Raw genomic sequence first — 23,344 nt, 5'->3', positions numbered from 1 at the left:
GTACAATTCTTTTTTAATAAAATAACACCAATAAATTCGATTCACAATGAAAAAAAAAGAAAAAAAAAGATTATCAGGCTCTAAGTATAGTATCGCTACATTTATGAACTCTGAAACTGAAAAAATAACCAGCATTCAATATTGTTTTGGTGCAGTGTGTTACTTTTAATCTGATTGGTCAGCTATGATATGATGCATTTGATTGTTGTCTGGTCATTTAATTTTTTGTAGCTTCACAATGTCCGTTGATCATTTTAAAACAAAAAAACTATAATTTACTCAGTAAAGGTTGCTGTAGAAATGTAACAAATTACATTACTTCTTTTAAAACATACTTAAATACAAGTAAAATTACTGATTTAGAAATATACTGAAAAAAAAAAAAAAAAAAAGGTACACCATAAATGCAACTCAAGTACAGTAACGTGAGTACTTGCAATCCATTACTTTCACCTCTGTATTCCTTACTTTTGGGCTTTTTCCACATGTTCGTGTGTTTAAAGCCCACTTTGTTAAATGTTTGGTGGTTTTTTAGCAGACGCGTCCCCTTCGCCTCCTCGTGGGATCCACTGCTCTGTATTTGTACCTGGGCTTTGTTTGAATTCCTTGACTGTTGAAGCACAGATTGTGGATTGGAATGAAGAGGGTTTGAAGAACTCTCCCTTTGTTACCCACATCCTGTGTTTGACCCCCAGATAATCACACCGGCCCACCTCCTCCCCTCCAGCACTCTCCTCCATCCAGCTACAAGGGTGCCTGTGGTGGGAACGGAGAAGGAAGTTGCTGGGGGTCACAGACCAAGTGGGGGATGGCAGGTTTGGGTGGGTAGGTAGGGGTGGGGGTGGGGGGGGTGACAGCTTCTGCCAGAAGAGTGGCGGTATTGAGAACCTGCGAACCATGGATGAGCCTTTTTCACATGGCATCAGCCTGTAGGGTCACGGGGAATTTCGTGATGATGGCTGTTATCGCTCACTCAGTGGTTTTGACCACCCACCCCCCCACCCCCCACCCTGCCAGAGCACACAGCTCACCTGAGAGGAGATGAGAGAGGAGCTGTGACGGGGGCAGCCCCCCACCTAAAAAAAGTGGACTCTGTTGTGTGGCAATGACCTAGAGCAGCGATGGGCTACTTTATCACAGCAGGGCAATGGCGTTGTCTGATCCAATGTCAGCATTTAGAATAAAGACCAGTCTAAACATTAGCACAGGAAGTCACTTTTTTAACTCTTTCCTGTTTTGCGTATTTTTCTACCATTTTTGTGTATTTTATTGCCATTTTGCAACTTTTCATTGTCATTTTGTGTGTTTTTTTTCTGTCATTTTGGGAATTTGTGTTGACATTTTGTGTTTTTGGTATTATTTTGTGTGTTCTTGTTGTCATTTTGTGTAGTTTTTCAGTGATTTTCTATTTTTGTTGTCAATTTGTGCATTTTTTTTTAGTATTTTTTGCTTTTTCTGTTTTGTCATTTTAAGAATTTTTGTTGTCATTTTGTGTGGTCTCTGAGGTATTATGTTGCTTGTTCTTTTTGTTAGTGTATTTTTTTTTTTTTGTCATTTTCTTTATTTCTGCTGTCAATTTGTCCATTATTTTGAGAGTATTTCTGTTTTGTGTATTGTTATGTCATTTTGCATGATTTTGTTGTCATTATGTGTGTTTTGGGTATTATGTTGTGTGTTCTTGTCATTTTGTGTATTTTTTTCCGGGTATTTACTTTATTTATGTTGTCAATTTGTGCGTTTTTTGTTTTTTTATTCATTTTCAGTATTTTCTGTTTCTGTCATTGCGTATATATGTGTTGCTGTTTTGTATTTGTATTTTTGTGTATGTTTTTGGAATCGCTTTGTTGTTACTTTATTGACATTTTGTGTATTTTTTGGAGTTAATAGGTTGACACACTGGTTTTTACGTTGGTCTTCATATTCCCTCCAACTTCTTGAATTACAATTTTTACGGAAGTTTATTGCGAGGCCGCGCAAAATTAGACCAAGGTCCGCATGTGGCCCCCGTGCCTCCACTTGCCCATGTCTGACCCTAGACCCTCACAGAGGGAAAAGAGGAAAAAGTCCCATCTGAGAGGGACTTAATATGACACTTTGTGCAAATATGCAGCGTAGAGTCTTTCTTCTCCTCGTCTGACCGCTGCAGTCACCACTCTGAGACCTTTCCAGGGCTACAGGAAGACAGCGGCCATCACCCACTGATTGCCTAATGACAGACGCCACAGGAACAAAGCCTGCTCTGATAGCTTCCTCCCTCATGAGAGCTTTTCAGCACTAAAGGAGATACAAGGACATAAAAAGGAAGAGAGGGTGAATGTCTGATGCAAAAACATACAGCCGGGTGTTTTTTCCTGGTTTTGTTTGATATAAAATTGGTATTTTTTCCGTAACAAAATAAAGATTGACATTGATGAATTAAACAGATTGACAGTGTTTGTATAGGAAGTAATTGACGTGGCTTCTGGTGGTGGGTCTTCCTTACTTTAATACAGTAGGAACATCTGGTGTGAGTTTGTGGTGATTGTAGGTTTTAGGGGAGCGAGGGAAATCGAAGGTAAAGAGAAGATGTTGTTGTCAGATGTGCCACTAACAGGATAGAGAGCCTGACATTCTATTGTTAGGATAACGGCTGTGACTAAATTCAATTTAACTTTATTTAAACTGTAGTAATTTCAACATATAACATTTGTAATAAAAAGGGAAAAAAACAGCAAATTTTAAATAACAAATTCTGTTTTGTTTTTGGTTTTTTTTTTACTTGTGACATGATTAGATGTTTTGGTATCACTTTATAATAACTCTTCGTTATAAGTAGTTAATAGATCATTAATAAACTGTTAGTCAATGAGGTATAAAACAGTTTAAGTATTTATAACTGTGCCTTATAGATACAATACATAACTTACAAGCTGTTACTTTACATTTATAGATTAAATATTCACTGTATGTTAATGATTTATATCTATACGTAGAACTATACCTTATAAATTAGTAATACATCATGAAGCTATTAGTAAATAGTGAATAAACTACTTACTTTATATACGTTATTGGGAAGTTATTTTAAAATTGCGACTATTCCACATTTACCAACGTATATAAAGTTATATAAGTTGGTCAAGAACTACAGGTAACAAAGGTTTCTGTGCTGATTATTAAGTTCCATTTTTCTTTTGTATCAAATTCATATTTTATTATGAATTTTATTTTATTTTTATTATTAGAAAATCAGACAATGTGTTTTTGTGGATTTTTTTTTTTAATATTCTGTCTCTCACATTTGAAGTTTATCTATGATAAAAAAAAATAAAAAATAAAAATTACAGACCTCTCCAGTCTATAGAAGTGGGAAAACTTGCAAAATCAGCAGTGTATCAAATACTTATTTTCCCCTAGTTAATCATTAACATACAATTAACATGTAATTTATAAATTCTTAACTAACAGTTTATTAATCATACATTAACTACTTATAAAGGATAGTGTTACCAATGTTTTTTGATTTTGAATAATATAATTGTTTTTTAAGGCGTAGGTACAAAACAATCAAAATGCTTTAACTAATGCTATAGTGGGTGTTTTTTCCCATTAAATCTCTAGCCTGTTGAGTCAAATGGAAAATCCTAAAAAGATTTTTTTTTTAAAAAAAACGAATAAAAACCTAAAAAAAATCTAATTAAAATGCGATATTTGTATTTCTTGTAGGGCTGGGCAATTTTGCCAAAAAAAATGTCTGATTTTTTAAAGAAAAATTTGAGTTTCTTTTCGATTCTCAATTTTTTTTTTTTTTTTTTGAATGCACTTAAAAATGACTGCAGACATTATTGTATATTTTCAAAAGTGCAACTTTATTGCTGTAGCGTACACAAAAAAGTGGTGGGGAAAAAAAAAAATTCAACTAAAAATAAAATGTATTTAATTTTATTTGTTTTATTAAACTCGAACTTGCGAAATAAAAATCATCTAATCTATTGCTTTTTTTTTTTTTTTTTTTTTTTCGCCCAGCCCTAATTTTTATGTTTCATGAAGGAAAAAAAATGCAAATTACAATCTAAAGAAATGCATGATTCAAATGATAGGGAATTTTTTTTTTTTAATTTATTTATCATACTTTGGGATGAATAGTTTTGTATGGTTTCTTATTTTAGAGAAAACTACTGTAATTATCTTTTTAAAATACTACAATATGAGTACAATTAACAACAAGACTGCACAACTATGACACTGTTTAATAACAATCACAAAAATAAAATAATTTATTGCGTTAAAAAAAGTTATGTATTGATTGTCTAAAGATTAAAAAAATGATTTCCACTCAGGTTTTTACACCCTTGTTGTGTTAGTTTAGTTTAGTTTGTCAAGGTCCTCATTACCTGCAGCAGAGCGATTCTTCCTGGGGGTCCAGCAAAATTATACATACAATAAACCATAAATAAAAACCCTTATCCAGCAAAAAACGAAAAAAAAAGAAATCTAAACATACACAAAATTGTAAAGCATTTTTAAAAAAATTATGAAAAAGTGACCTTTAACCTTGATCTTATCTCAGTATACATCAGTGTGTCCTTAATTTATACACACATACAAATTATAGACATATCTATCTATATACAATATCTTACATCTTATACACATATATATCACATATCATATATATTTAGAATATGTCATATAAATCTCTTGTATCATACATCTATACATACAAAAACATATACGCACAGATTTATTATATATTCTAAATGTAACACGTTTATTTATTAGCTTTGATAATTAGGACTATTTTGTAATTACAGCTGCTGTAATTGCCCCACTTTTATCTATTTACTGAAACATATGATTGGGTTTCGGGTCTTTGTTGAAGTTAATTAACTGTAATTAATGTGACGAATAATAACGTTCAGAGGGCTGTGTGTCACACGCACTATGAACAAACACAAGCAGCAGTTGTCACCAAGGTGCCAGTAGGAAGCTTTAGAACACTTCAGGGCTGGACTGAGCAGTCGATCCTTTGCCAACGCAGTGAAAGAGGTGTCAGGAAGCGATTGTCTCCGAGTCACTGGGCGTAATTACCATATAATGGAGGCATTCCAGTCTTTGAATGGAGGCTTTATTAGGTGCTTAACCCATGGAGCTGTTTTTGGATTTCTTAAACAAACAGACGTACCTTCGTCACTTAAGAGAATTAACCCAATCCACGAAGGAAACAAGGCTGGACTGGCCATCTGGTATACGCAGCATCATCCCAGTGGGTCGTCGACCCAAAGTGGACCGGTCCGGTCCGCTACGTTTTTGTTTTTTTTGTTTTTTTTATGAGCGAGTGGAGGCAGCCATGGTAACGTGGCCAAAAATGGTCCAAAAGTGGCAAAAACGTGGCAAGAAAAGAGTGAAAAGTGAGGAAAATGGGCACATAAAGAGGAACCAGGTAGTATTTAATGGCAAAGGAAAGCTTAAAATACAAAATGGAATTTGAATTTATTGATTATTTAAAAGGAACAATGCACATTAATGAACATGCTGTGAATGAGCCAGAGTTAGCCAATAGAGGCTAGCTTTCATCTGCCAGATTTTAAAAGGGCTTCCTAGAATGTTAAAAATATTAAATACAGAGAAAATACAACATGACAAATAACAACAATGGACTAAGAATTTACACACAGTATAGTACAATAGTCAACGCATACTTGTCACAAGAGAAACAAACAACGTACAAAAATCTAAATAAAATTAAAAAATGATAAAATAAAAGACTGTGAACATATATTGGTCGTGAAGAAGCCCTGTGCCGAGAAAAGGAGGTGTCTATGTGCAGAGTTGTCTGATGTGGTCTGGTGTTTGATTTCATTCCTGAAATGTGGTAAACAATAGTGAAAAAGGGCAAAAATGTGAAACAAAAAGAGGCAAAAATGAAACAAGTGCTATGTATTGGGCAAAAGTTAGCCTATTTGGATGAAAAGTGGCAGGAAAAAAATTAAAGAAAGGAAAAAAAATTTATAAAAGTGTCAAAAAGAGATATTTATTGGCAAAAGGTAGCTAAAGTCTTTTAAAAGGAAGTTGCAAAACTGCCAAAGAAAATGTGTCAAAGTTTTCCCTTTTTAAGGTTTTCCGGGGAGAATAATAATTAAAATTAAGACATAAAGAGCCAGATGTTGACCATCTCTGACTTAATAACAACTTCTACGTGGTGTCTACTAATGATGTCGTGTACTGGTCTGGATAGAAAATGCCAGGGCTACATTTTTGACCCAGTTCACCCCTGGAAGGAAATATATGTTTGGGTTAAATCCTGAAAAAGGGACCATACAAGCCTCTGCTTGCTCCTTATGTCAGACACTTCTTCTTCTACTCACTTCATGTGAGGTCACCCTGGACTCTAGCACCCCCCCCCCCCCTCACCTTTACCCGTTCCTCTGCACCTCGCTACCCCTCCGCCCTCTTATCGAGGGCTCTGGAGCCCAGGAGAGGTGGGGAGAGGGGGGTCAAAGGGTCAAAGTCTTTTCCTCTTCGGATCTCGGGGCTTGCTGGGAGAGGCTTGGCAAGAGAATGGCTGCATTAGTGCTGGGGTTGGGGGGTCAAGATTTTAATTCTGTTAAAGAACAGCTGGTTTGAGTTTCTCCTCACGTCGCTCTTCCCCTCACTCTCCCCACAAATCCAGGGAGATGAAAAATTTGTTCAGAGGGAAACCAGTAAAATAAAAAAATTAAAAAAAAAAAAGGTTTACGGTCCAAAGCCCTTACCCTTACCCTGCTCCAGCACGAGAGAGGAATGTAATAACGTCAGCATTTGGCTTAAGTTAAACTGGTTCAAAACAAGGAAGTCCTTTTTGTGCCGGATGAAACTTAAATAAAAAAAAAAATTCTAAAATTGTGTGGATTTTTAATTCTTGGGGTCAGAGGAAGTGTGTTTTGCCAGTTTTGGGTTACATGACAGGCTAGATTTACTGGGCAGTTTTGCCTTTCTGAAAATTAGTGAAGAATTACGCCAAATCAAAACTTACATAAAATATTTAAAAAAAAAATTTGATGCCCTATAGCAGAGATGGACAAGTTTCATCACAGCGGCACCACAAAAAAGTGACCGTCAGATCCGAGGGCCAAGTTATTACAATCAGGTCAGCATTTAGAATACTGACAATGGAACTTTGATACATGAAAAAAAAAATGGGGTTTGTTTTTGTGGTCGTTTTGTATATTTTATTGTTATTTTTGTAATCATCTTATGTGTTTTTGGAGTCATTTTTTTTTTGTTTTTTGTTGTCGTGTTGTATGATTTTCTCTCATTTTATGGTGTTTTAGAGTCAATTTGTGTTGTATGAGGGTATTTGTGATGTTTTTAATAGTTTTTCAGTTATTTTTCTGTATTTTTGTGGTCACCCTCTGAGCAGATATTTTTCTATTATTTTGTGTCTTTTTTTAAGTCATTTTGTGCGTTTACTTTTAGGGGCCACATTGGGCCCCCGGGCCGGCAGTTGCTCATGTCTGCCCTAAAGTGTCAAAGTAGTGTGTTGATCTGGATGCCATAGCAGGATGCCCTCACACTGGGAGCTGGAAGAAGGAGGCACCACAGCGCTCCTATAAATGGAAAACTAATAACAGATTTTCACTCTGCCTTTCCCCTTGCTCTGCTGGGCTAGCGCTCTCGCTCTCTCGCTCTCTCGCTCTCTCTAGCCCCGGGGCTGTGTTGGTGTGTGGCGCAGCAGCAATCAGAGGTCATAATTTCATTGGCGGTTAGCATCAGGTTCAATTTTTCTAGTAGGTTACATTTACCAGAAAGTCTGGATTGTGTTACTGTGTGCCCGTGGAATCAGTGCTGAGCTGCAGAATCCCTCCACCTCTGATAGAGCAAGGCAACCCCCCACGGGTGAAGAAAGGTGTGCACATGTGTTTGGAGATGGACACACACAAACACACACACATACTTTATTAGTTCCAACTGTCTTTACACTAAGTTGCACGCTTTATACACTTGGCCTTTTACTGGAATGGATTTTTGGGATTATGCGTTTTTAGCTTTATACAATTACTGTGACCAAAGTTTAATACACCAGTTCTCAAAATGGGGTATGTGTTCCCCTCAGGGTACATAAAAGCTCTCAAGGAGGTATATTGCATGTGAAAATATATATACAGTAATCCCTCATTTATCACGAGGGTTACATTCTAAAAATAACAGGCAATAGGCAAAATCCGCGTCAGCTTTATTTTTTACTATTATTATACATGTTTTAAGGTTATAAAACCTCTCACCACACACTTTATACACTTTTCTCAGACAGGAATTAGCATTTCTCTCTTGTTTAAACACTCTCAAAATTCAAACCTTTGTAGATTTTAAAACATAAACCTGTTTTCAAACATGCAGCACTTCTGAGTCACACTGCTAGTGATCAGACATTGATGCCGAACACATTCAGAGTCATTGTTGACGATGACAGCTCGTCAACACGGACACCGTTCTGTTCACCCATTCAACCATGGAGTAGAAGCTGCGTGTGACCACCTGAAGCTGTATGACACAGCCTTTATAACCGTGATCGGACTAGGAAGGATTTGGCGTGGAGGAGAATCAGCGAGGAGGTGATAGTAGCAGGAAAAAATTCTCTCTGAGCTAGGATAGCATTAGCCGCTAATCACACCGGCTTTTTTCACTGGTGGTTTATGTTTATGAAAGGAGGAAAAAGGAGGGCAGGTCCTCGCTTCAGCAGGCAGTGAAACTCACCGAATTGGATGTGTCGCTGGTGGGTGAACCCAGCATTAGCCAATCAGGACGCAGAACACAATGCGATTAAATATGCTGTAAAAAAAATGCATCCAAAATTGGAGTGTAAAAAAAATCCGCGAAACACCGAGGCCGCGAAAGGTGAACCACGTAATAGCGAGGGACGACTGTATAAACTTTGATGAAAACAGACACGTTACAAACATGTCTATTCGTTCAGTGGTGTGCCGCATTGCTAAAAACCAAGCTACTAGAGACAGAATATTTGTTATTTGATAAATCTATAGTGTAGGCCTCATATTAGAAGGTAGATATGTAGCAAAATGAGAGAGCTTGTAGAATGTGATGTGAGCTTGTGTATAAAAAATCCACACGTGAAATAAATTTGATGTCACAAATATTGGGGAAAAAATGTATATTTACACAAATAAAATGACAGCTGCAACCTTGTACTCCAACATTTATTCGCACGTTTTTTAAATACTTGCGTCAATTATTTCTCCGGTTGCAATTTCTCGAATCTGCCGCGACAGAAACACAAACAACTTTTCTCGCGTGAATCTGCGCTGCTTGAGTTTTGGAACAAAACATCTGTAAAATGTGGAGTTCTGTAAATTAATGCTTAGAAGGATTTTTACTTCCATCTTATTGGAGTTTCATGTGTTTTTATCGCCAGACAAGGAAGACAGTGACTTGCTTGATGAAATTTTTGTTCTAGTTTGTTTCCAAGTTTGTAAAAACACCAGAAATGTGTTGGGAAGTCACTTACTTTGGCAGATTTTTTGTGGGCAAACAACAAATAAATCAGTAGATAATGTAACAAACGCTGTTCTACAGAACATTCCTTGCCTCAACCCAATTCCATCTGTGGACTGGGTTGTTCTTCAATGCCCCATAAATGTAATCTAGAAGTAACCTAAAGTTTAACATATGAAACATGTTATAAAGTCTACTTTTTTTTAAAAACTTGATATTATCTGCTTTCCAGGAATGTGACCAGGTACATATTGATGACGTCTCCTCTGACGACAATGGCCAAGATCTCAGGTACAGCTCTCAACCGAAGACTCAAGTTACTAAATATCCTCCAACACAATGAAGCGACCTATGCCAACAGATTTGTTTTTCTTTGTCCTCATTTTTTAGTACGTATAACTTCAGCGCTGACGGGTTTCACCAAGCAGCCACGAGTGCCAACCTATGTTTGGCCACGGGCGTGCGTGGAGGCGTGGACTGGATGAGAAAACTGGCCTTCCGCTACAGACGAGTAAAAGAAATCTACACCACCTACAAGAATAACGTTGGAGGTAATCCCCTACTCTGCTTTGCAAAGATCTGTTGAGTAGAAATGAGCTTGTTGATGTACGCGTCCTAAACGTGTCAACGTTTTTGTGTGTTCAGTCTCGTATGTGCATACGTGTGTGTGTGTTCTGAGAGCAAACACAGGCAACAGCACTCGGTCAGGGTGAATGTTGAAATTTTCAGTGGTATTCGGAGCGCTGGTCCAACCCAAATAATGTTACCCTGCTCTTCAGGTCTGCTGGGCCCGGCCAAGAGGGAAGCCTGGTTGCAATTGAGAGCAGAAATTGAAGCCTTGACGGACTCCTGGTTAACACTGGCACTGAAAGCACTAACATTAATCCACTCAAGGTAGGACTCCAGTGAGGAAAATTGTACCCAGTCCCACTTAACACACCAACCTCCATACTTCTAAGCTGAAGACAAACAACCCCTGCGCTCTAAATTTGTCTCTTGGCAAGAATTGATCTTTTTTTTTCTTTTTTGCTGTAAAAACGACTCAGCGATCCAATCCTTTGCTGCAGGACATGTTTTATTGAATTGATGCATGGCAGCGACTATTTTCACAGCGTACACCTCCTTCTGAGAGCTTCAGACTGATGTCATCTCCCTTTTTTTCTTCCCTGGTGTTTGGAATTTCAGGTCAAACTGTGTGAATATCCTGGTGACCACCACACAGCTCATCCCTGCACTGGCCAAGGTCCTTCTATACGGCTTGGGAATCGCCTTCCCCATTGAGAATATTTATAGTGCAACCAAAATAGGTAAGTGCAGCCTTTTTACAAGCTATGCCTGTGTCATTTATTTCTGCTTTGTTTTATACTTGATTGACTGTTGGATGTAAATGCTTTTTATTTTATTTTGGGGAGTGTAAAAAGTGAAGAGGTACAGAGTGGAGAGTGGCAGGACTGAGGCGTGGAAAGGGTGGGAGATTCTGTCACCGGAGAGGGTTGATGTTCCTGTGAGGAGGAATAGTCCTAATCAGCCTGGGATTATTTTCTTGGAGCCAGGCCTTTGCTGGGCCTCTCCTGCTCCATCTCTGCATATGAAACCACTTCTGCACATTTATGTCATTCCAAAGCAACCCCCTCACCGCTTCCTCCCTTCTTCCCATCTCCACTCTTTTCTCCCCCCACCTCCTTTTCGCTGTTTCAAATGCAAAGTAAACATCGAACTTCTCCATTTTTAGGCTTATCGTGGCAGTGCTGGAACAGAGTACAAATAACAAGACTAGGGAGCTAACAAGATCCTGAACTATTTAAAAGTGACATGAGAGCTTCATTGGAGGATAATAACAAGTACTCCCAAGTAGTATTTTCAACTATCTGTACTTTACTTGAGTGTTATCTTTGGGGGAATACTTTACTCCTCAACATTTCTATAGATGCCCTTGTCAGTTTCTGTTGATAGTCATATGGGTTTGTAATATGGCTTGACCCGGTTCTACTGTACCTTCAGTACTTCATGCTCATCAATGCAAGACAAAGTCAGAGAAAGGCGGGTTACGCCTAATAGTGTTGTTTTTTGTACCATGGTTTTGATGACGATACTTTGATACTTCCTCTGAGCATCTGCGGCCATAACTTAGACCTACATTTGAGGTTTTTCCAAACAAAAAGCAATTTGTATCACAAAAGACACGCTGAACATTGCATTATTAGATATTGAGTTTTTGTTAAGAGCAACTAAATCCTACTAAAACTACTATTTTCTGCTGTAAACAAATGTATTTGGGTGCGAAGTAGTGTTGGTGATTGATTTTCATCCAACTCTTGACTAATTTAGGTAAAGTATTTTAATTTGACATGTTTTGTTGTAAATATGTAAGAGTGACTGCCCCGTATGGGTTGAAACCCAGCTATTATGGCTGAGAATGGTAGTTTGGTAAAGTTTTTGGTGGTTTCTTACGTCAATGTTGGCCCCGCCCCCTTCCAAAAAAACTGGCACCTGTTTACTCTACAATCTGTGGTGAGTAGGTTGGATTGAAAGAACTGTGAATATTGAGTTATAGTGAGTACTGAGTAGCTAGTTAGCCTAGCATAGTTTGTTGCTTAGAGATGTTATAGCATAGACTGGGCGTAGCTTAACTGTTTCAGGAGCCCCGCCTACAATGAAGGCTTTTTTTTTATTATTATTATTTCTAGCCAAAACCTCAGGGTTTAGCTACTCTTTACATATACCGGTACCTTCTTGTGACGTGTTTTATAAATTGCACTGTTGTTCAAGATTTTTATTACTTTTAATACTACAATTTTTTTATGCAAATATTTCACTTAAGTAATATTTTGACTGGGCTACTTTTACTTGTATTGGAGTAGAAAGAATGTTTACTTTCACTCGAGAAATGAAGATTTGTTACATTTGTGCTTGTTCTAACCGAGTAAATGTATTCTAATTTAAGTCTCTATCTGATTTTTCTGTAATAATGGGCTTTACGACGTTCAGAATCTATTTAAAGTGTTCATGTCCGCTAATGTCCGACTCTCTGCTCATCCTACAGGGAAGGAGAGCTGCTTTGAGCGAGTGATTCAAAGGTTCGGGAGGAAAGTTGTTTACATTGTCGTTGGAGATGGAGTGGAAGAGGAACAGGGCTCAAAAAAGGTGAGAGGCCTTGGAATGACAGATACCTGCAACCACGGGATTGACATGCGGGGGGAAACAATCGCGAACAAAACAAAACTAGAAGGAAAGGCGGCGTGTGAAGTAGTGATTCATGAGGCCAGGCGTTCACCATGAACGAACACCAAACATACCTGCCATACCTTGTAAAAGCGCTACTCAACAGTCTTGCTTTTGCTTCGTTTGGCTTGTCGTGTTAGCTGCAGCCAAGTAGAAGGAAGAAAGTGTGTAATCAGTGCTCTTCCTTCACCATCTCAGGTTTACAGAGCAGGGGAGGGAGAGATGGCATAATTATATATTCCTGAGCCGTGTGAATGCTGCGCATGTAACGCTAGACAGGCCCTTTCAGCCATGTTGAAGGCACATTGTAAATAGAGCACACATAAAGGAGACTTAAATCATTGTTGATGAATTTAGAATATTTACTGCAGTGACAAGAATGTTAGACTGAGAATGGTTTACAACTCCATGCAATTTTATTATGAAATCATCCAAAGCACAAAAGCGACTTTTTGATCAATCTAAAAAATTAACACTTCATAAGAAACTTGAATGATACACATCAGTGGTTCTCAACATTTTTCTTGTCGTCCCCGATTTTTAATATCACAAATTTCTCTCTAAAATGTGTTTTTTATCATGTTTGTTATATATACTGTGTTACAAACACAAAGTAGCCATTTTTAGTAATATGTGCCAGCTCAGACATTTCAAGACTGCGTTTTTTTATAACTAGATTTATATTGAGAAAGTCAAAGTATTGAAATACAATTGTATGTGGTGTTTTAATTTCAACATGTGAGCTGAATTAATCTATTTCTGTGATATTATGTTTTGTTTTTTGTGCCAAATAGATAATAAAATGTAAAAATATAAATGTAAAGAGCATTTTTTTTTTTTAATTTATTATTATAAAGACATTTCAGGCAACCCCATTTTATATCCAGGCAACACCACATGAGGTCACAACCCCAAGGTTGAAAAACCTTGATATACATTGTGTCACCATCTTTTATCACAACAATGAACAGGATTATCCAAAGTTCAGAAAATCCTACAAAAAAGCAGTTTTCAGGGTGAACTCCAGTATCATGAGTTCCACCTGTTTCTCATGTACAACGTGAACGTTTGGATGAAGATTGCTCCAGCAGGGATTATTGAGAATTAACGACCTTTAACCCAGAGAGAAGTGTAAAGCAAATAACTCTGTATTATGAAAAGTGAACACACCCTGGGAAAAAAAAAGCCTCCTGAGAGATGATTGTGGAAAAAGATGCAAATATTTTTACAGTCTTTGAGTTGTTAGAGTGTGACATTGATGGAAGGATAAGGTGTTTTTCCCCCTCTGAGTGCTGCGAGTCCCATGACACGGCGCGCAGTAAAAGGTTTCTGTGTCAACATCTGAGAGGACGTGGAAAAACACAACAATTTCAGGCGTCGGGAGCTGCACGTCGAACGTAACACTGCGTGGAACTACAAAAGCAAATGTCAAAGAGTTCTCTCAGGCTTCATTCTTTCACCTAAGAGGGAAGAAGAAGAAGAAGAAAAAAAACTCCACGATTGGTGAAACTATTCTGTCTTCAGTTATTACCGTTGCCTGGGAGAGAAAGCACAGATAGCATCTCCAGCTTTTAAACTTAAAAGGAAAGACGATTTACAAAACAAAAAGCAAAGAGCTTTTTAAGGGTCAGTGCAGGCTCTCCTAAGCGGAACATACGCCTGGGAGAGGCCTTACCTCTGATAAGGGGAGGGTAATGGGCTCCACTCACTGTGGGGCGCTGCTCCTTTCATTCATTGCGACTCAGGTTTCCTCTCCGTCCCCGTCAGAAGACACAAGACAAGACTGCATCACTCTGGGAGAAAGAAGAGCGCATAAATCTAACTCAGATTAGGTTTTTTTTTTAAGGATATTATTCATTGTAAAATGTTGTACTTTAAACCAGGGCTTCTCAACCTTGTGGTCAGAACCTCATTTGAAGCCAGATGCCTTCAAGAAACTATAGAATATTTTTTGACCAATTTAAGGCAAGGCAAGGCAAATTTATTTGTATAGCGCATTTCATACTCAAGGCACCTCAATGTGCTTTACATGATAAAACATTCAATTGTTTAAAATCAATAAGAACATTTAAAATCATCAGTAAAATCATTTAAAATCATCAGTAAAATCATCATGACATCAACAACATGACTAAAAATCTCTCTCTCAATCATATGCAGTTGAGAAAAAAAGTGTCTTTAACTTTGATTTAAAAATGTTCACATTAGATGCTGACTTCAGCTCTGCTGGCAGTTTGTTCCACTTCTTTGCAGCATAACAACTAAAAGCAGCATCACCATGTTTACTGTGAGCTCTGGGCTCCACTATCTGACCTGTGTCCATAGATCTGAGAGACCTGCTGGGTTCATACCTGACTAACATGTCACTGATGTATTCTGGACCAAACCCATTCACAGATTTATACACCAGCAGCAGAACTTTAAAGTCTATTCTAAGGCTGACTGGGAGCCAGTGTAAAGACTTTAAAACTGGAGAAATGTGTTCTGACCTCTTTGTTCTGGTTAAGACCCGAGCTGCAGCGTTCTGAACCAGCTGTAACGTGGATGGCTGTTCATCATAGGAATGGGATCCACACAAGGTTCCTGCTGCTTAACAGAAGGTTTTCCTTGCCGCCATGATGAATTCATGTTGGGTGATACCATTGGTTATGATTTGGCGCTATACAAATAAAGATTGATTGATTGATTGATTGATTGATTGATTGATTGATTGATAGATGTTTGATGCTCTTTTGGGGGATTCCTGTCAGAAGACCATTACAATAGTCTAGTCTGCTGGAGATAAAAGCATGGACCAGTTTCTCCTGATCTTTCTGAGCCATTAAACCTTTCACTCTGGAGATGTTCTTTAGGTGGTAGAAGGCTGTTTTTGTGATAGATTTGATCTGACTGCTGAATGTAAGATCTGAGTCAATCAGAACACCAAGGTTTTTGACTTGGTCTTTAGCTTTTAAAGATCGAGACTCAAGATAATTGCTGACAGCAGTCCTCTTTTCCTTGTTACCAAAGACAATCACCTCCATCTTGTCATGGTTTAGTTGAAGGAAGTTTTCACTCATCCAGCAGTTTATTTTTTCTAAACAGTCACACAACACCTCAATGGGACCATGGTCATCTGGGTTCAGTGATAGATATAGTTGTGTGTCATCTGCGTAGCTCTGATAATCAACCTTACAGTTCTGTAAAATGTGTCCTAAAGGAAGCATATAAAGGCTAAACAGAAGAGGTCCAAGAACAGAGCCCTGAGGAACCCCACAGGACATTGGTAATCTGTCAGATTCAAAGTTTCCAATGCTTACAAAATAACTTCGCTCCTCCAAGTATGACTTAAACCATTGCATTACTTTTCCATTTAGTCCAACCCATGTTTGCAATCTGTGCAACAAAATTGTATGATCTACAGTGTCAAATGCAGACTTAGATCCAACAGAATGAGAACAGATACTTTTCCTGAATCAGTGTTCAACCTTATGTCATTGATCACTTTGATCAGAGCAGTTTCAGTGCTGTGATGAGAACGAAAACCTGACTGAAATTTATCAAATATTTTGTTGAATGTTAAGAATTGACTCAGTTGGTTGAAGACCACCTTCTCAATGATCTTGGCCATGAATGGAAGGTTGCTGATTGGTCTATAGTTAGCCAGTATAGAGGCATCCAGTGTTCTCTTTTTTAACAGAGGTTTCACAGCAACTACTTTCAGGGATTTTGGTACGGTGCCTGATTGGAATGAGCAGTTAATTATCTGACACAGATCAGTGACAATTGACTTTACAACAGTTTTAAAGAAGTTTGAGGGTATTGTGTCAAGGCAACACGTTGATGGATTCAGCTGCTGAACAACCTCCTCTATTGTTTTTGGGTTCACTGTAATAAACTCTACCATTGCAGTTGACTCAACCCTCAGTGGTTCAAGCTGTTCAAGCTTTTTGTGATTTTGCTGGTTAAGCCCATTTTTGCTTGTTTTTACCCGTTTTGATGCAACTACACAAAACTTGCTATATTTTGCTCCTTTTTAATGCATTTTTGCGAAATTACTTTCATTTCTGCCACTTCTCCATCAAATATCAATGCGTTTTCAGCTCATTTCAAGACATTTCCGACACTCATAAACCCTTTCCACCTGCTTATTTTAGCCAATTTAACCACTGTCACAATTTGTCACGCAATTTATTGGCCAGTTTAAATTAATTGTTCCTCCGAATTGTTCCAACTTTTTTATCACTTTTTCTGTCTGTTTTTGGCCACTCTAATTTGCAACTTTTAACCAATTTGTGTGGTTTTTAAAATCTCATTTCACCACTTTTTCCACCATTTTGATACATTTTATTTCTGATTAAAACAAGGATTTACATCTTTAAGATGACTATATGCTCTGGTACAAATAATATTATTCAGATAAATAAATAATTGTGGTTATCACAGATTCATAGAACAATGGACTAATTTTGCTGACTTTATGGATGGGCCCCAAAAAGCTCTTCCCTTTATTCTCCCTTATAGATGACCCTGTCTTTACATGAAAAAACAAAAAAAATATTATGACCACTGCAGACCAGAATATCCAAGGGAAAGTACAGATTTAGAGCTGATATGATGACATTACACTTTGGCCTCATTCATTTCACATAAAAACATACTTAAAAAATATTTCAGGGAATTACTAATAAATAGAATAGAAAGAATAAACCTTTATTTATCCACAAAGGGAAAATTCACACGTTGCAGCAACACAACAGAAAAGCAGAGCGTAAAAACAAATCATTAATTATAAATAATAATAATAATAATAATAATAATAATAATAATAATAGCGGGACTGGTTGCACAATCAAAAAAATACAAATCAAAAAAGGCAAAAATGCAATTAAAAATATAAAAAAGTCCACACAACCGTGTAATTAGCCCCCAAATTTAATTTAACATACACCAAAAAATGTGACGTTTCGGGCTGGATGCCCTTCATCAGACATAGAGGGACCAGTGCCAGTCAACCCGTGTCAACACTCTCCAAGCTGTACTGAGACATCTAATGTATAGGTTTATCAGTCGGCTACATGACTCAGAAATTGACATTGCTCTTGCACTGGTGAACATTACAAACAGTGCCACCCACTGCGTGTCTCAGCTCTGGAAGCACTGGTATAAGTGCCTTTTAAAATTTGACTGTTAGACCTTTGTAGGTGTTAGTTTGTATGGTTTATATGGACCCCGAGTCTGAAATAAAGCTATCTATCTATCTAATAATAATAATTAAACACATTTAGAAACTCTTTTGCAGTGTTAAAGTTAAAAAGTCAGCTTTTGGATTGATTGAAATCAATTCAATTGACTTGTTTTATTATTTATTTTAATAAATACCAAAAAACAGACATTCACAGCAGATTAATAGGCACTGGTTGGAGGAATTCACTGATGTAATATGTTTGATTTATTTTATGTGTTAGTTGTATGCGTTTGTGGTACTGATGGTGGGATTAAAACTAAAGTGATGCTTTGGTTCTTCCTCCAGCACAACATGCCCTTCTGGAGGATCTCCAGCCACTCAGACCTCATGGCCCTCCATCACGCTCTAGACCTGGAGTACTTGTAGCACTGCACCACCTCTGTGCGCCCTGCTCCACCTCAGCACATCACCTCCAGCCCTCCACCCCCCGTCCTGTGCTCACCTGTCTATCACTACAAGAACAGAACAGCAGAATGGAGCGTGTGGGGGGGGAGGGGGTTCAGTAAAGTGCTGACACACAGTCACACATCGTCTTAACCCTGAACTTTTTTTTTTTCCTGCAAAAGCGAAGGAGAGCGAGGTGAATTTATTACAGCGCTGCAGCTGCTTGCCCTGGTTACTGTGAATTTTGCTGTCAGATTGTTTCACGTCAGAGACTCCGTCACACCTGCGAGGAGAGCAGAGGCAGAGCTAGCGACGCCCTCCCCCTTGCATCGGAGCACCACTACAGTACACGTGACATTTCTGCATCCCTGCTCATCACCTCCCTGCTATCCTGTTTACCTTTTCTTTTCTTTTTTTTTAAAGTCAATCGCTCCTGCTGAGCGTCGGCCCGAGTGTCCCGTTCTTCTTATTTATGAATGAATCATCTGGAGCGCCTCCGAACCACTGGGGTCGTACCTCCATGACAAAAAGACTGGTGCCTTTTACTAAGTACTTTTGATTTCCGTCGCAGCAGAAGCAAGAAATTTATGGGAGAAACAACAAGAAAATAAAGGGGTTTTTTCTAATAATTTAAGAAAAATGACATAAAACGTTATTTGCAATGTTGAGACAATCGTGTACAGAAGAAATCCTTTTTTTGGTGTGTTTGTATTCACTGGACTATTCCTTCCTTGTATTCGTTTAGGTACACACTCTTAAGAGGAGGTACGGAATTCTTTTTTCAATGAAGTTATCGAGGGGAAAAAAGGCAGGCGTGTGACGCCGCCCTGAAAGGTTGCAGAAACAAATGTGTAGATAATGGGGATATTGTGATTAATTGTTTTAGTCAAGACCAAAAAAGCATGGAAGTCAAATGTCAAGGATCTCTGTCTTGATTCGGTGATGTTTCATGTTTTTACGAGGAAAACGGTCACAGCTTCAGTTTGAGTGACAGTCCTCCTCTGCTACACATCCATTTTTGTCGTATCCCCCTTATTCCTGGAAGCGCTACTGTATGTACAACTATAGACAATGAAGAAGCTGTTTTTAAAAACTAATGTATGCTACTTTTATTGTTTAAGGTGTATCAAGCAAAAACTTTTATTGTGAAAAGCTAGAGCAGGGGTGTCAAACTCATTTTAGTTCAGGCGACAAATCCGTAGCACTTTGATTTCAAGTGAGCCACAGATTTCATGCGGGAAAACGAGTGATTTCAACAATATTGTGCCCGAGTTTGCACTTCTTACGTATAAATAAAATACAAAATATGTAAGAAATTGACAATATCCAAGCAATACGTGATAGATCCAGTCCCAGCCGGATCGTCACTTTAAATTTTTTAGATTTTGTGACCAATTTTGTATCTAATTAAGGGACAAATTAAGGATTTTGTAAGAATTCTGAGTTTCTTTCAACAACTTAACATAAAAAATGACTGCAGTCATGCAGGAGTGTTGAATTTCATGTACACAATGATTCATGTTTTCTGTCATTTTTTTTTCTCCTGTGGGCCGAATTGGATGCTCCAAAGGGCCGGATTTATCCCCGGGCCATGAGTTTGACACGTGGGCTAAAGACCGAAGTTGAAAGTTTTATGTGCAAATCTTGACTTTGTATATGACAATAATGAGAATTATTGGGGGAAAAGTAAAGCTGTTTAACTTAACTTTAACTTAAACGTTAATTTGTGTAAAACCATAAACAGGAAGTAGCGGTCCCAGGCATAAGGTGGATATTTGAAAGGATTTTTTTTTTCTTAACTTTCAGATTTTAACTTTTGGAATTTCCAAGATTGCAGCCCTGCCCTTGTATTTCAGTGTAATTATGATTAAGATTTTGGAATTAAACATTAGTTTCATGCCTCCTTAGAGATGTTTTAATGACAAATTTGAAGAAATCAGATTTTACCAACGCTGGCTTGAATAGGTTTCATTATCTTTTATACAAGCACTATAACAACTCTTGTACAGCGAGCGTAATTTTTGTATAATGTAGTGATTTTACTCGGACTAAAAATACATTCTGTGTCCTGGTTTTGATGTAGCTGAAATACTGGAAGCTGTTTTCTGAGTGCTTGGACATCTGTGGATGGGGAGACCATAATTAGCAGTGTGAGAAAAGCCACTAACTCTGCGGAGTGTGTGAACACACAGGAGGACATGTGCTATCGACTGTGAATTTCTTAAACAGAAACCCACCCGTGTTTCGGATTATTATTATTATTTTTTCCCCCCTTTTCCTTTGCACATGATCACTGTTGGCCTTTACATTTCAATTTAAATCCCTCACACGCTAACCACACCCTCCCCACGCCCTCCGTCCTCATGAAACAACTGCTCCCCTGCACAAAGGGGTATCTACATATTGCTGCTAGATCAAGGTAATGGTAGGTAAGTAGAGGATGTTTTATAGATTCACACAGCCCCATTCATTTTTTGTTTGTTACTTTTTTTTTTTTTTTTTTTTTTTTTTTTGTTGCAATCATAAATGCAAACTGGAAATACTTTAAAACGGGGCTGATTGTGAAAACGCAAACGATTGTTGTGTCTGCAAAATATGTGTACAGATGTTTTTGACAATATTATTTGATTGTGTTTAAATTAATAAAAACTGATTTGTGAACTGTTCACGTGTTTTTCCATCTCCCCTCTATTCTTCATGATGACACTAATCCCACTGGGAAGCAAATAGAAACTGGATCAGGCTCAAGTCTAGACCAGTCGTCACTCTACATGGTGATTGTCTTCTTCTAATCCACGCAAAAAACAAAATCTATGATTTTGACCGCACTGATAATACATGTAGGGGAGACCCGGAATTAAAGTTATAATTTCCAAACATGTGTTATTTTTAAAGATATCATACCCTAATTCTTTTTTTAATATTGTCATAAACTACTTAACATGTGTGGTCAGTCAATAACATACAGTATGCTATATACATGAAATGTGCAATGACCAAGGTGCAATTTCACGTCGCACATTGTCCTTCATAATCGGGATGAAAGTAACACAAAAATACTTATTTTTACAATTATTTAGTATTATTATTATAAACAATGTCGCGCTAATAAGCCATGCACTCTTTAAAAAAAAAAATGCATGCATATATGTACACAACATATACTTACAGGTGAATATTTAATTGCTTTAAACGTTTAAAAACAACAAAAAACTTTTATTTCCTTTTTATTATTGTAACATGCTTCAACAGGAAATTATTTTCAACATTAAAAACATTTCATTAAAAAGTGCAGCCGCATTAGCAGCGAGATGAGTTACTTATGACACTGATCATGGCAATGACCTAAAACTTTAGGATGTGTTACAAGACTAAATTATCTTGTCAAATCATCATTAATATGACACATGAAGCAAAAAACACAACCTTTTAATCAAAAAAGTCTACCACTCCATTGAACTTAATCATCAGCAGCAATAACTTTGTTCCGGATGTAACTTTGCACTCGACAGTGTTGCATGCTTTACATTTTAATGTCATTAGAGACGTGAATGTTCTGCTCGATCTAAGGAAATGGCCGCGTTACTTTTGTATCAGCTCTCCTCTATCACTGACTCCTCGTAGGTTGACCTTTCCTTTAAACAACATTATGATCGCATTCTTTGAAATATTTTCTGTATTTCAGTGTGAAATTCCAATTTTGACAGCTAATTCAGATTTTACCTTTTGGCAATGCTTACAGTACCAAAGGAAATACAAAGCACCCTTATCAGCCCGTTCCATGACCAAAACAGGCCAAATGTTTTTGTTCTGGACTTAATGAAGTAGTCAGATGTCAGAGAGACATGGAGATTAGACAAAACAAGGTCCTGAAGAGTTGGGGATGCTTGAATTAATTTTAGAACCACATGGCCAATGAAGTATCCACATACGTTGTGTTTTCATCTTAATGGCTGTGTTGAGGAATCTGTGTCTGCCAAGTTCAACAAAAGGAAGTCCGAGTGTTGTGGCCTGAGTCTGTCCACACAATGACTGCTAATGTGTGTTTTTCTAGTAAGTTCTAGAAACCAAACTTACTGTCTGAGTGGGACGGGACGGCTTGACGCAGACACAACCAGACTAGACACTTCTGGGAGGAAAAGCGGATCTTCAGCTACTTAGATGCAATAAAAAATTTCAATAAGTCCAATTTTCTTTATGTTAAGTTGAGGTTTTGTTTATTCAAACAAGGTTTTTCGGGAAAATGTCATCTCCCGAAATGTTTTCGACTGTCAACTGCCAGTCTTCAGCAGAGGAGTTCTGGTGGTCGCCTTTGAAGTTTCCCTTAACTTCCATGTAATAGTTCCAGCGAGATTCATTTTGTCTTCTTTTTGAACAATAAGAAGAGTTTTTGTTTATTCAGACATCGTTTTATGACAGTGGCTAGTCATACTGTTGCCGTATCAATATACCGACATTCTATCCGTTCGCAGCGCCCCTCATTGGCCAGTTTAGGTCAAGTGACTAAGACTAAACCTAACCGTAAACCTAACCCTAAAAATTGTTGCGATATAGGGTTATAACCTAACGCTAACCCTAACACACTACATACGTGTAGTTCGGTAAACGTACCAATAGCACCGGGGGTTGTCCGTACGGTAATCGTACGAATCGACACTTTCAATTTTTATCTCCCGTCATGTTTCAACTGTCAACTCTCAGTCTTCGTCAGAGAAGTTCAGCTGATCACCTTTGTCTAATTATCTTTAAGCAGTCCAATCAGGATCTGAATGCAGGGTGTGTGTATGGGTTTGTTCTATTTAATGTGTTTTAATCAGCCTTAGTAGGAGTTATGTTTTAATTCAGTGAAGGCCCAATCCTCAATGAACTCAAACCAAACCACTCACGGAAATAAAAAGGCCATTACCTCACAGGTTCTCTGCTGGACATTCCTCCGAGGGACGTCGTAGCAAAGTGCCCGTTCTCCATAAAACTGTACTGCAATAATAAACAAAGTCACTGGTGATTTACGACTTAGCGCAGACAGTGATTTCATGCAGA

At 37.8% G+C, this 23,344-nt stretch overlaps 1 protein-coding gene across 17 annotated transcripts in view; it reads left to right on the top strand.

Annotated features, from left to right (window-relative positions):
• Positions 1-18,426, top strand: part of eya1 (EYA transcriptional coactivator and phosphatase 1) — a 55,652-nt gene extending 37,226 nt beyond the window's left edge. For all 17 annotated transcript variants that reach the window (XM_028434240.1, XM_028434239.1, XM_028434238.1 and 14 more), the window contains 6 exons: positions 9,704-9,762; positions 9,862-10,022; positions 10,251-10,365; positions 10,657-10,778; positions 12,515-12,615; positions 18,206-18,426. In XM_028434240.1, the coding sequence (XP_028290041.1) occupies positions 9,704-9,762; positions 9,862-10,022; positions 10,251-10,365; positions 10,657-10,778; positions 12,515-12,615; positions 18,206-18,286 (639 nt within the window). In that variant the 3' untranslated portion in view covers positions 18,287-18,426. The remainder of the gene's footprint in view (positions 1-9,703; positions 9,763-9,861; positions 10,023-10,250; positions 10,366-10,656; positions 10,779-12,514; positions 12,616-18,205) is intronic.
• The last annotated feature ends 4,918 nt before the right edge of the window (positions 18,427-23,344 follow it).

This window comes from Gouania willdenowi, chromosome 20 (genome assembly GCF_900634775.1).
Source record: "Gouania willdenowi chromosome 20, fGouWil2.1, whole genome shotgun sequence".
In the NCBI taxonomy this organism is placed as follows: Eukaryota; Metazoa; Chordata; class Actinopteri; order Blenniiformes; family Gobiesocidae; genus Gouania; species Gouania willdenowi.
Note: the sequence above shows the minus strand (reverse complement) of the source record. Positions and strands in the feature narration are given on the sequence as shown.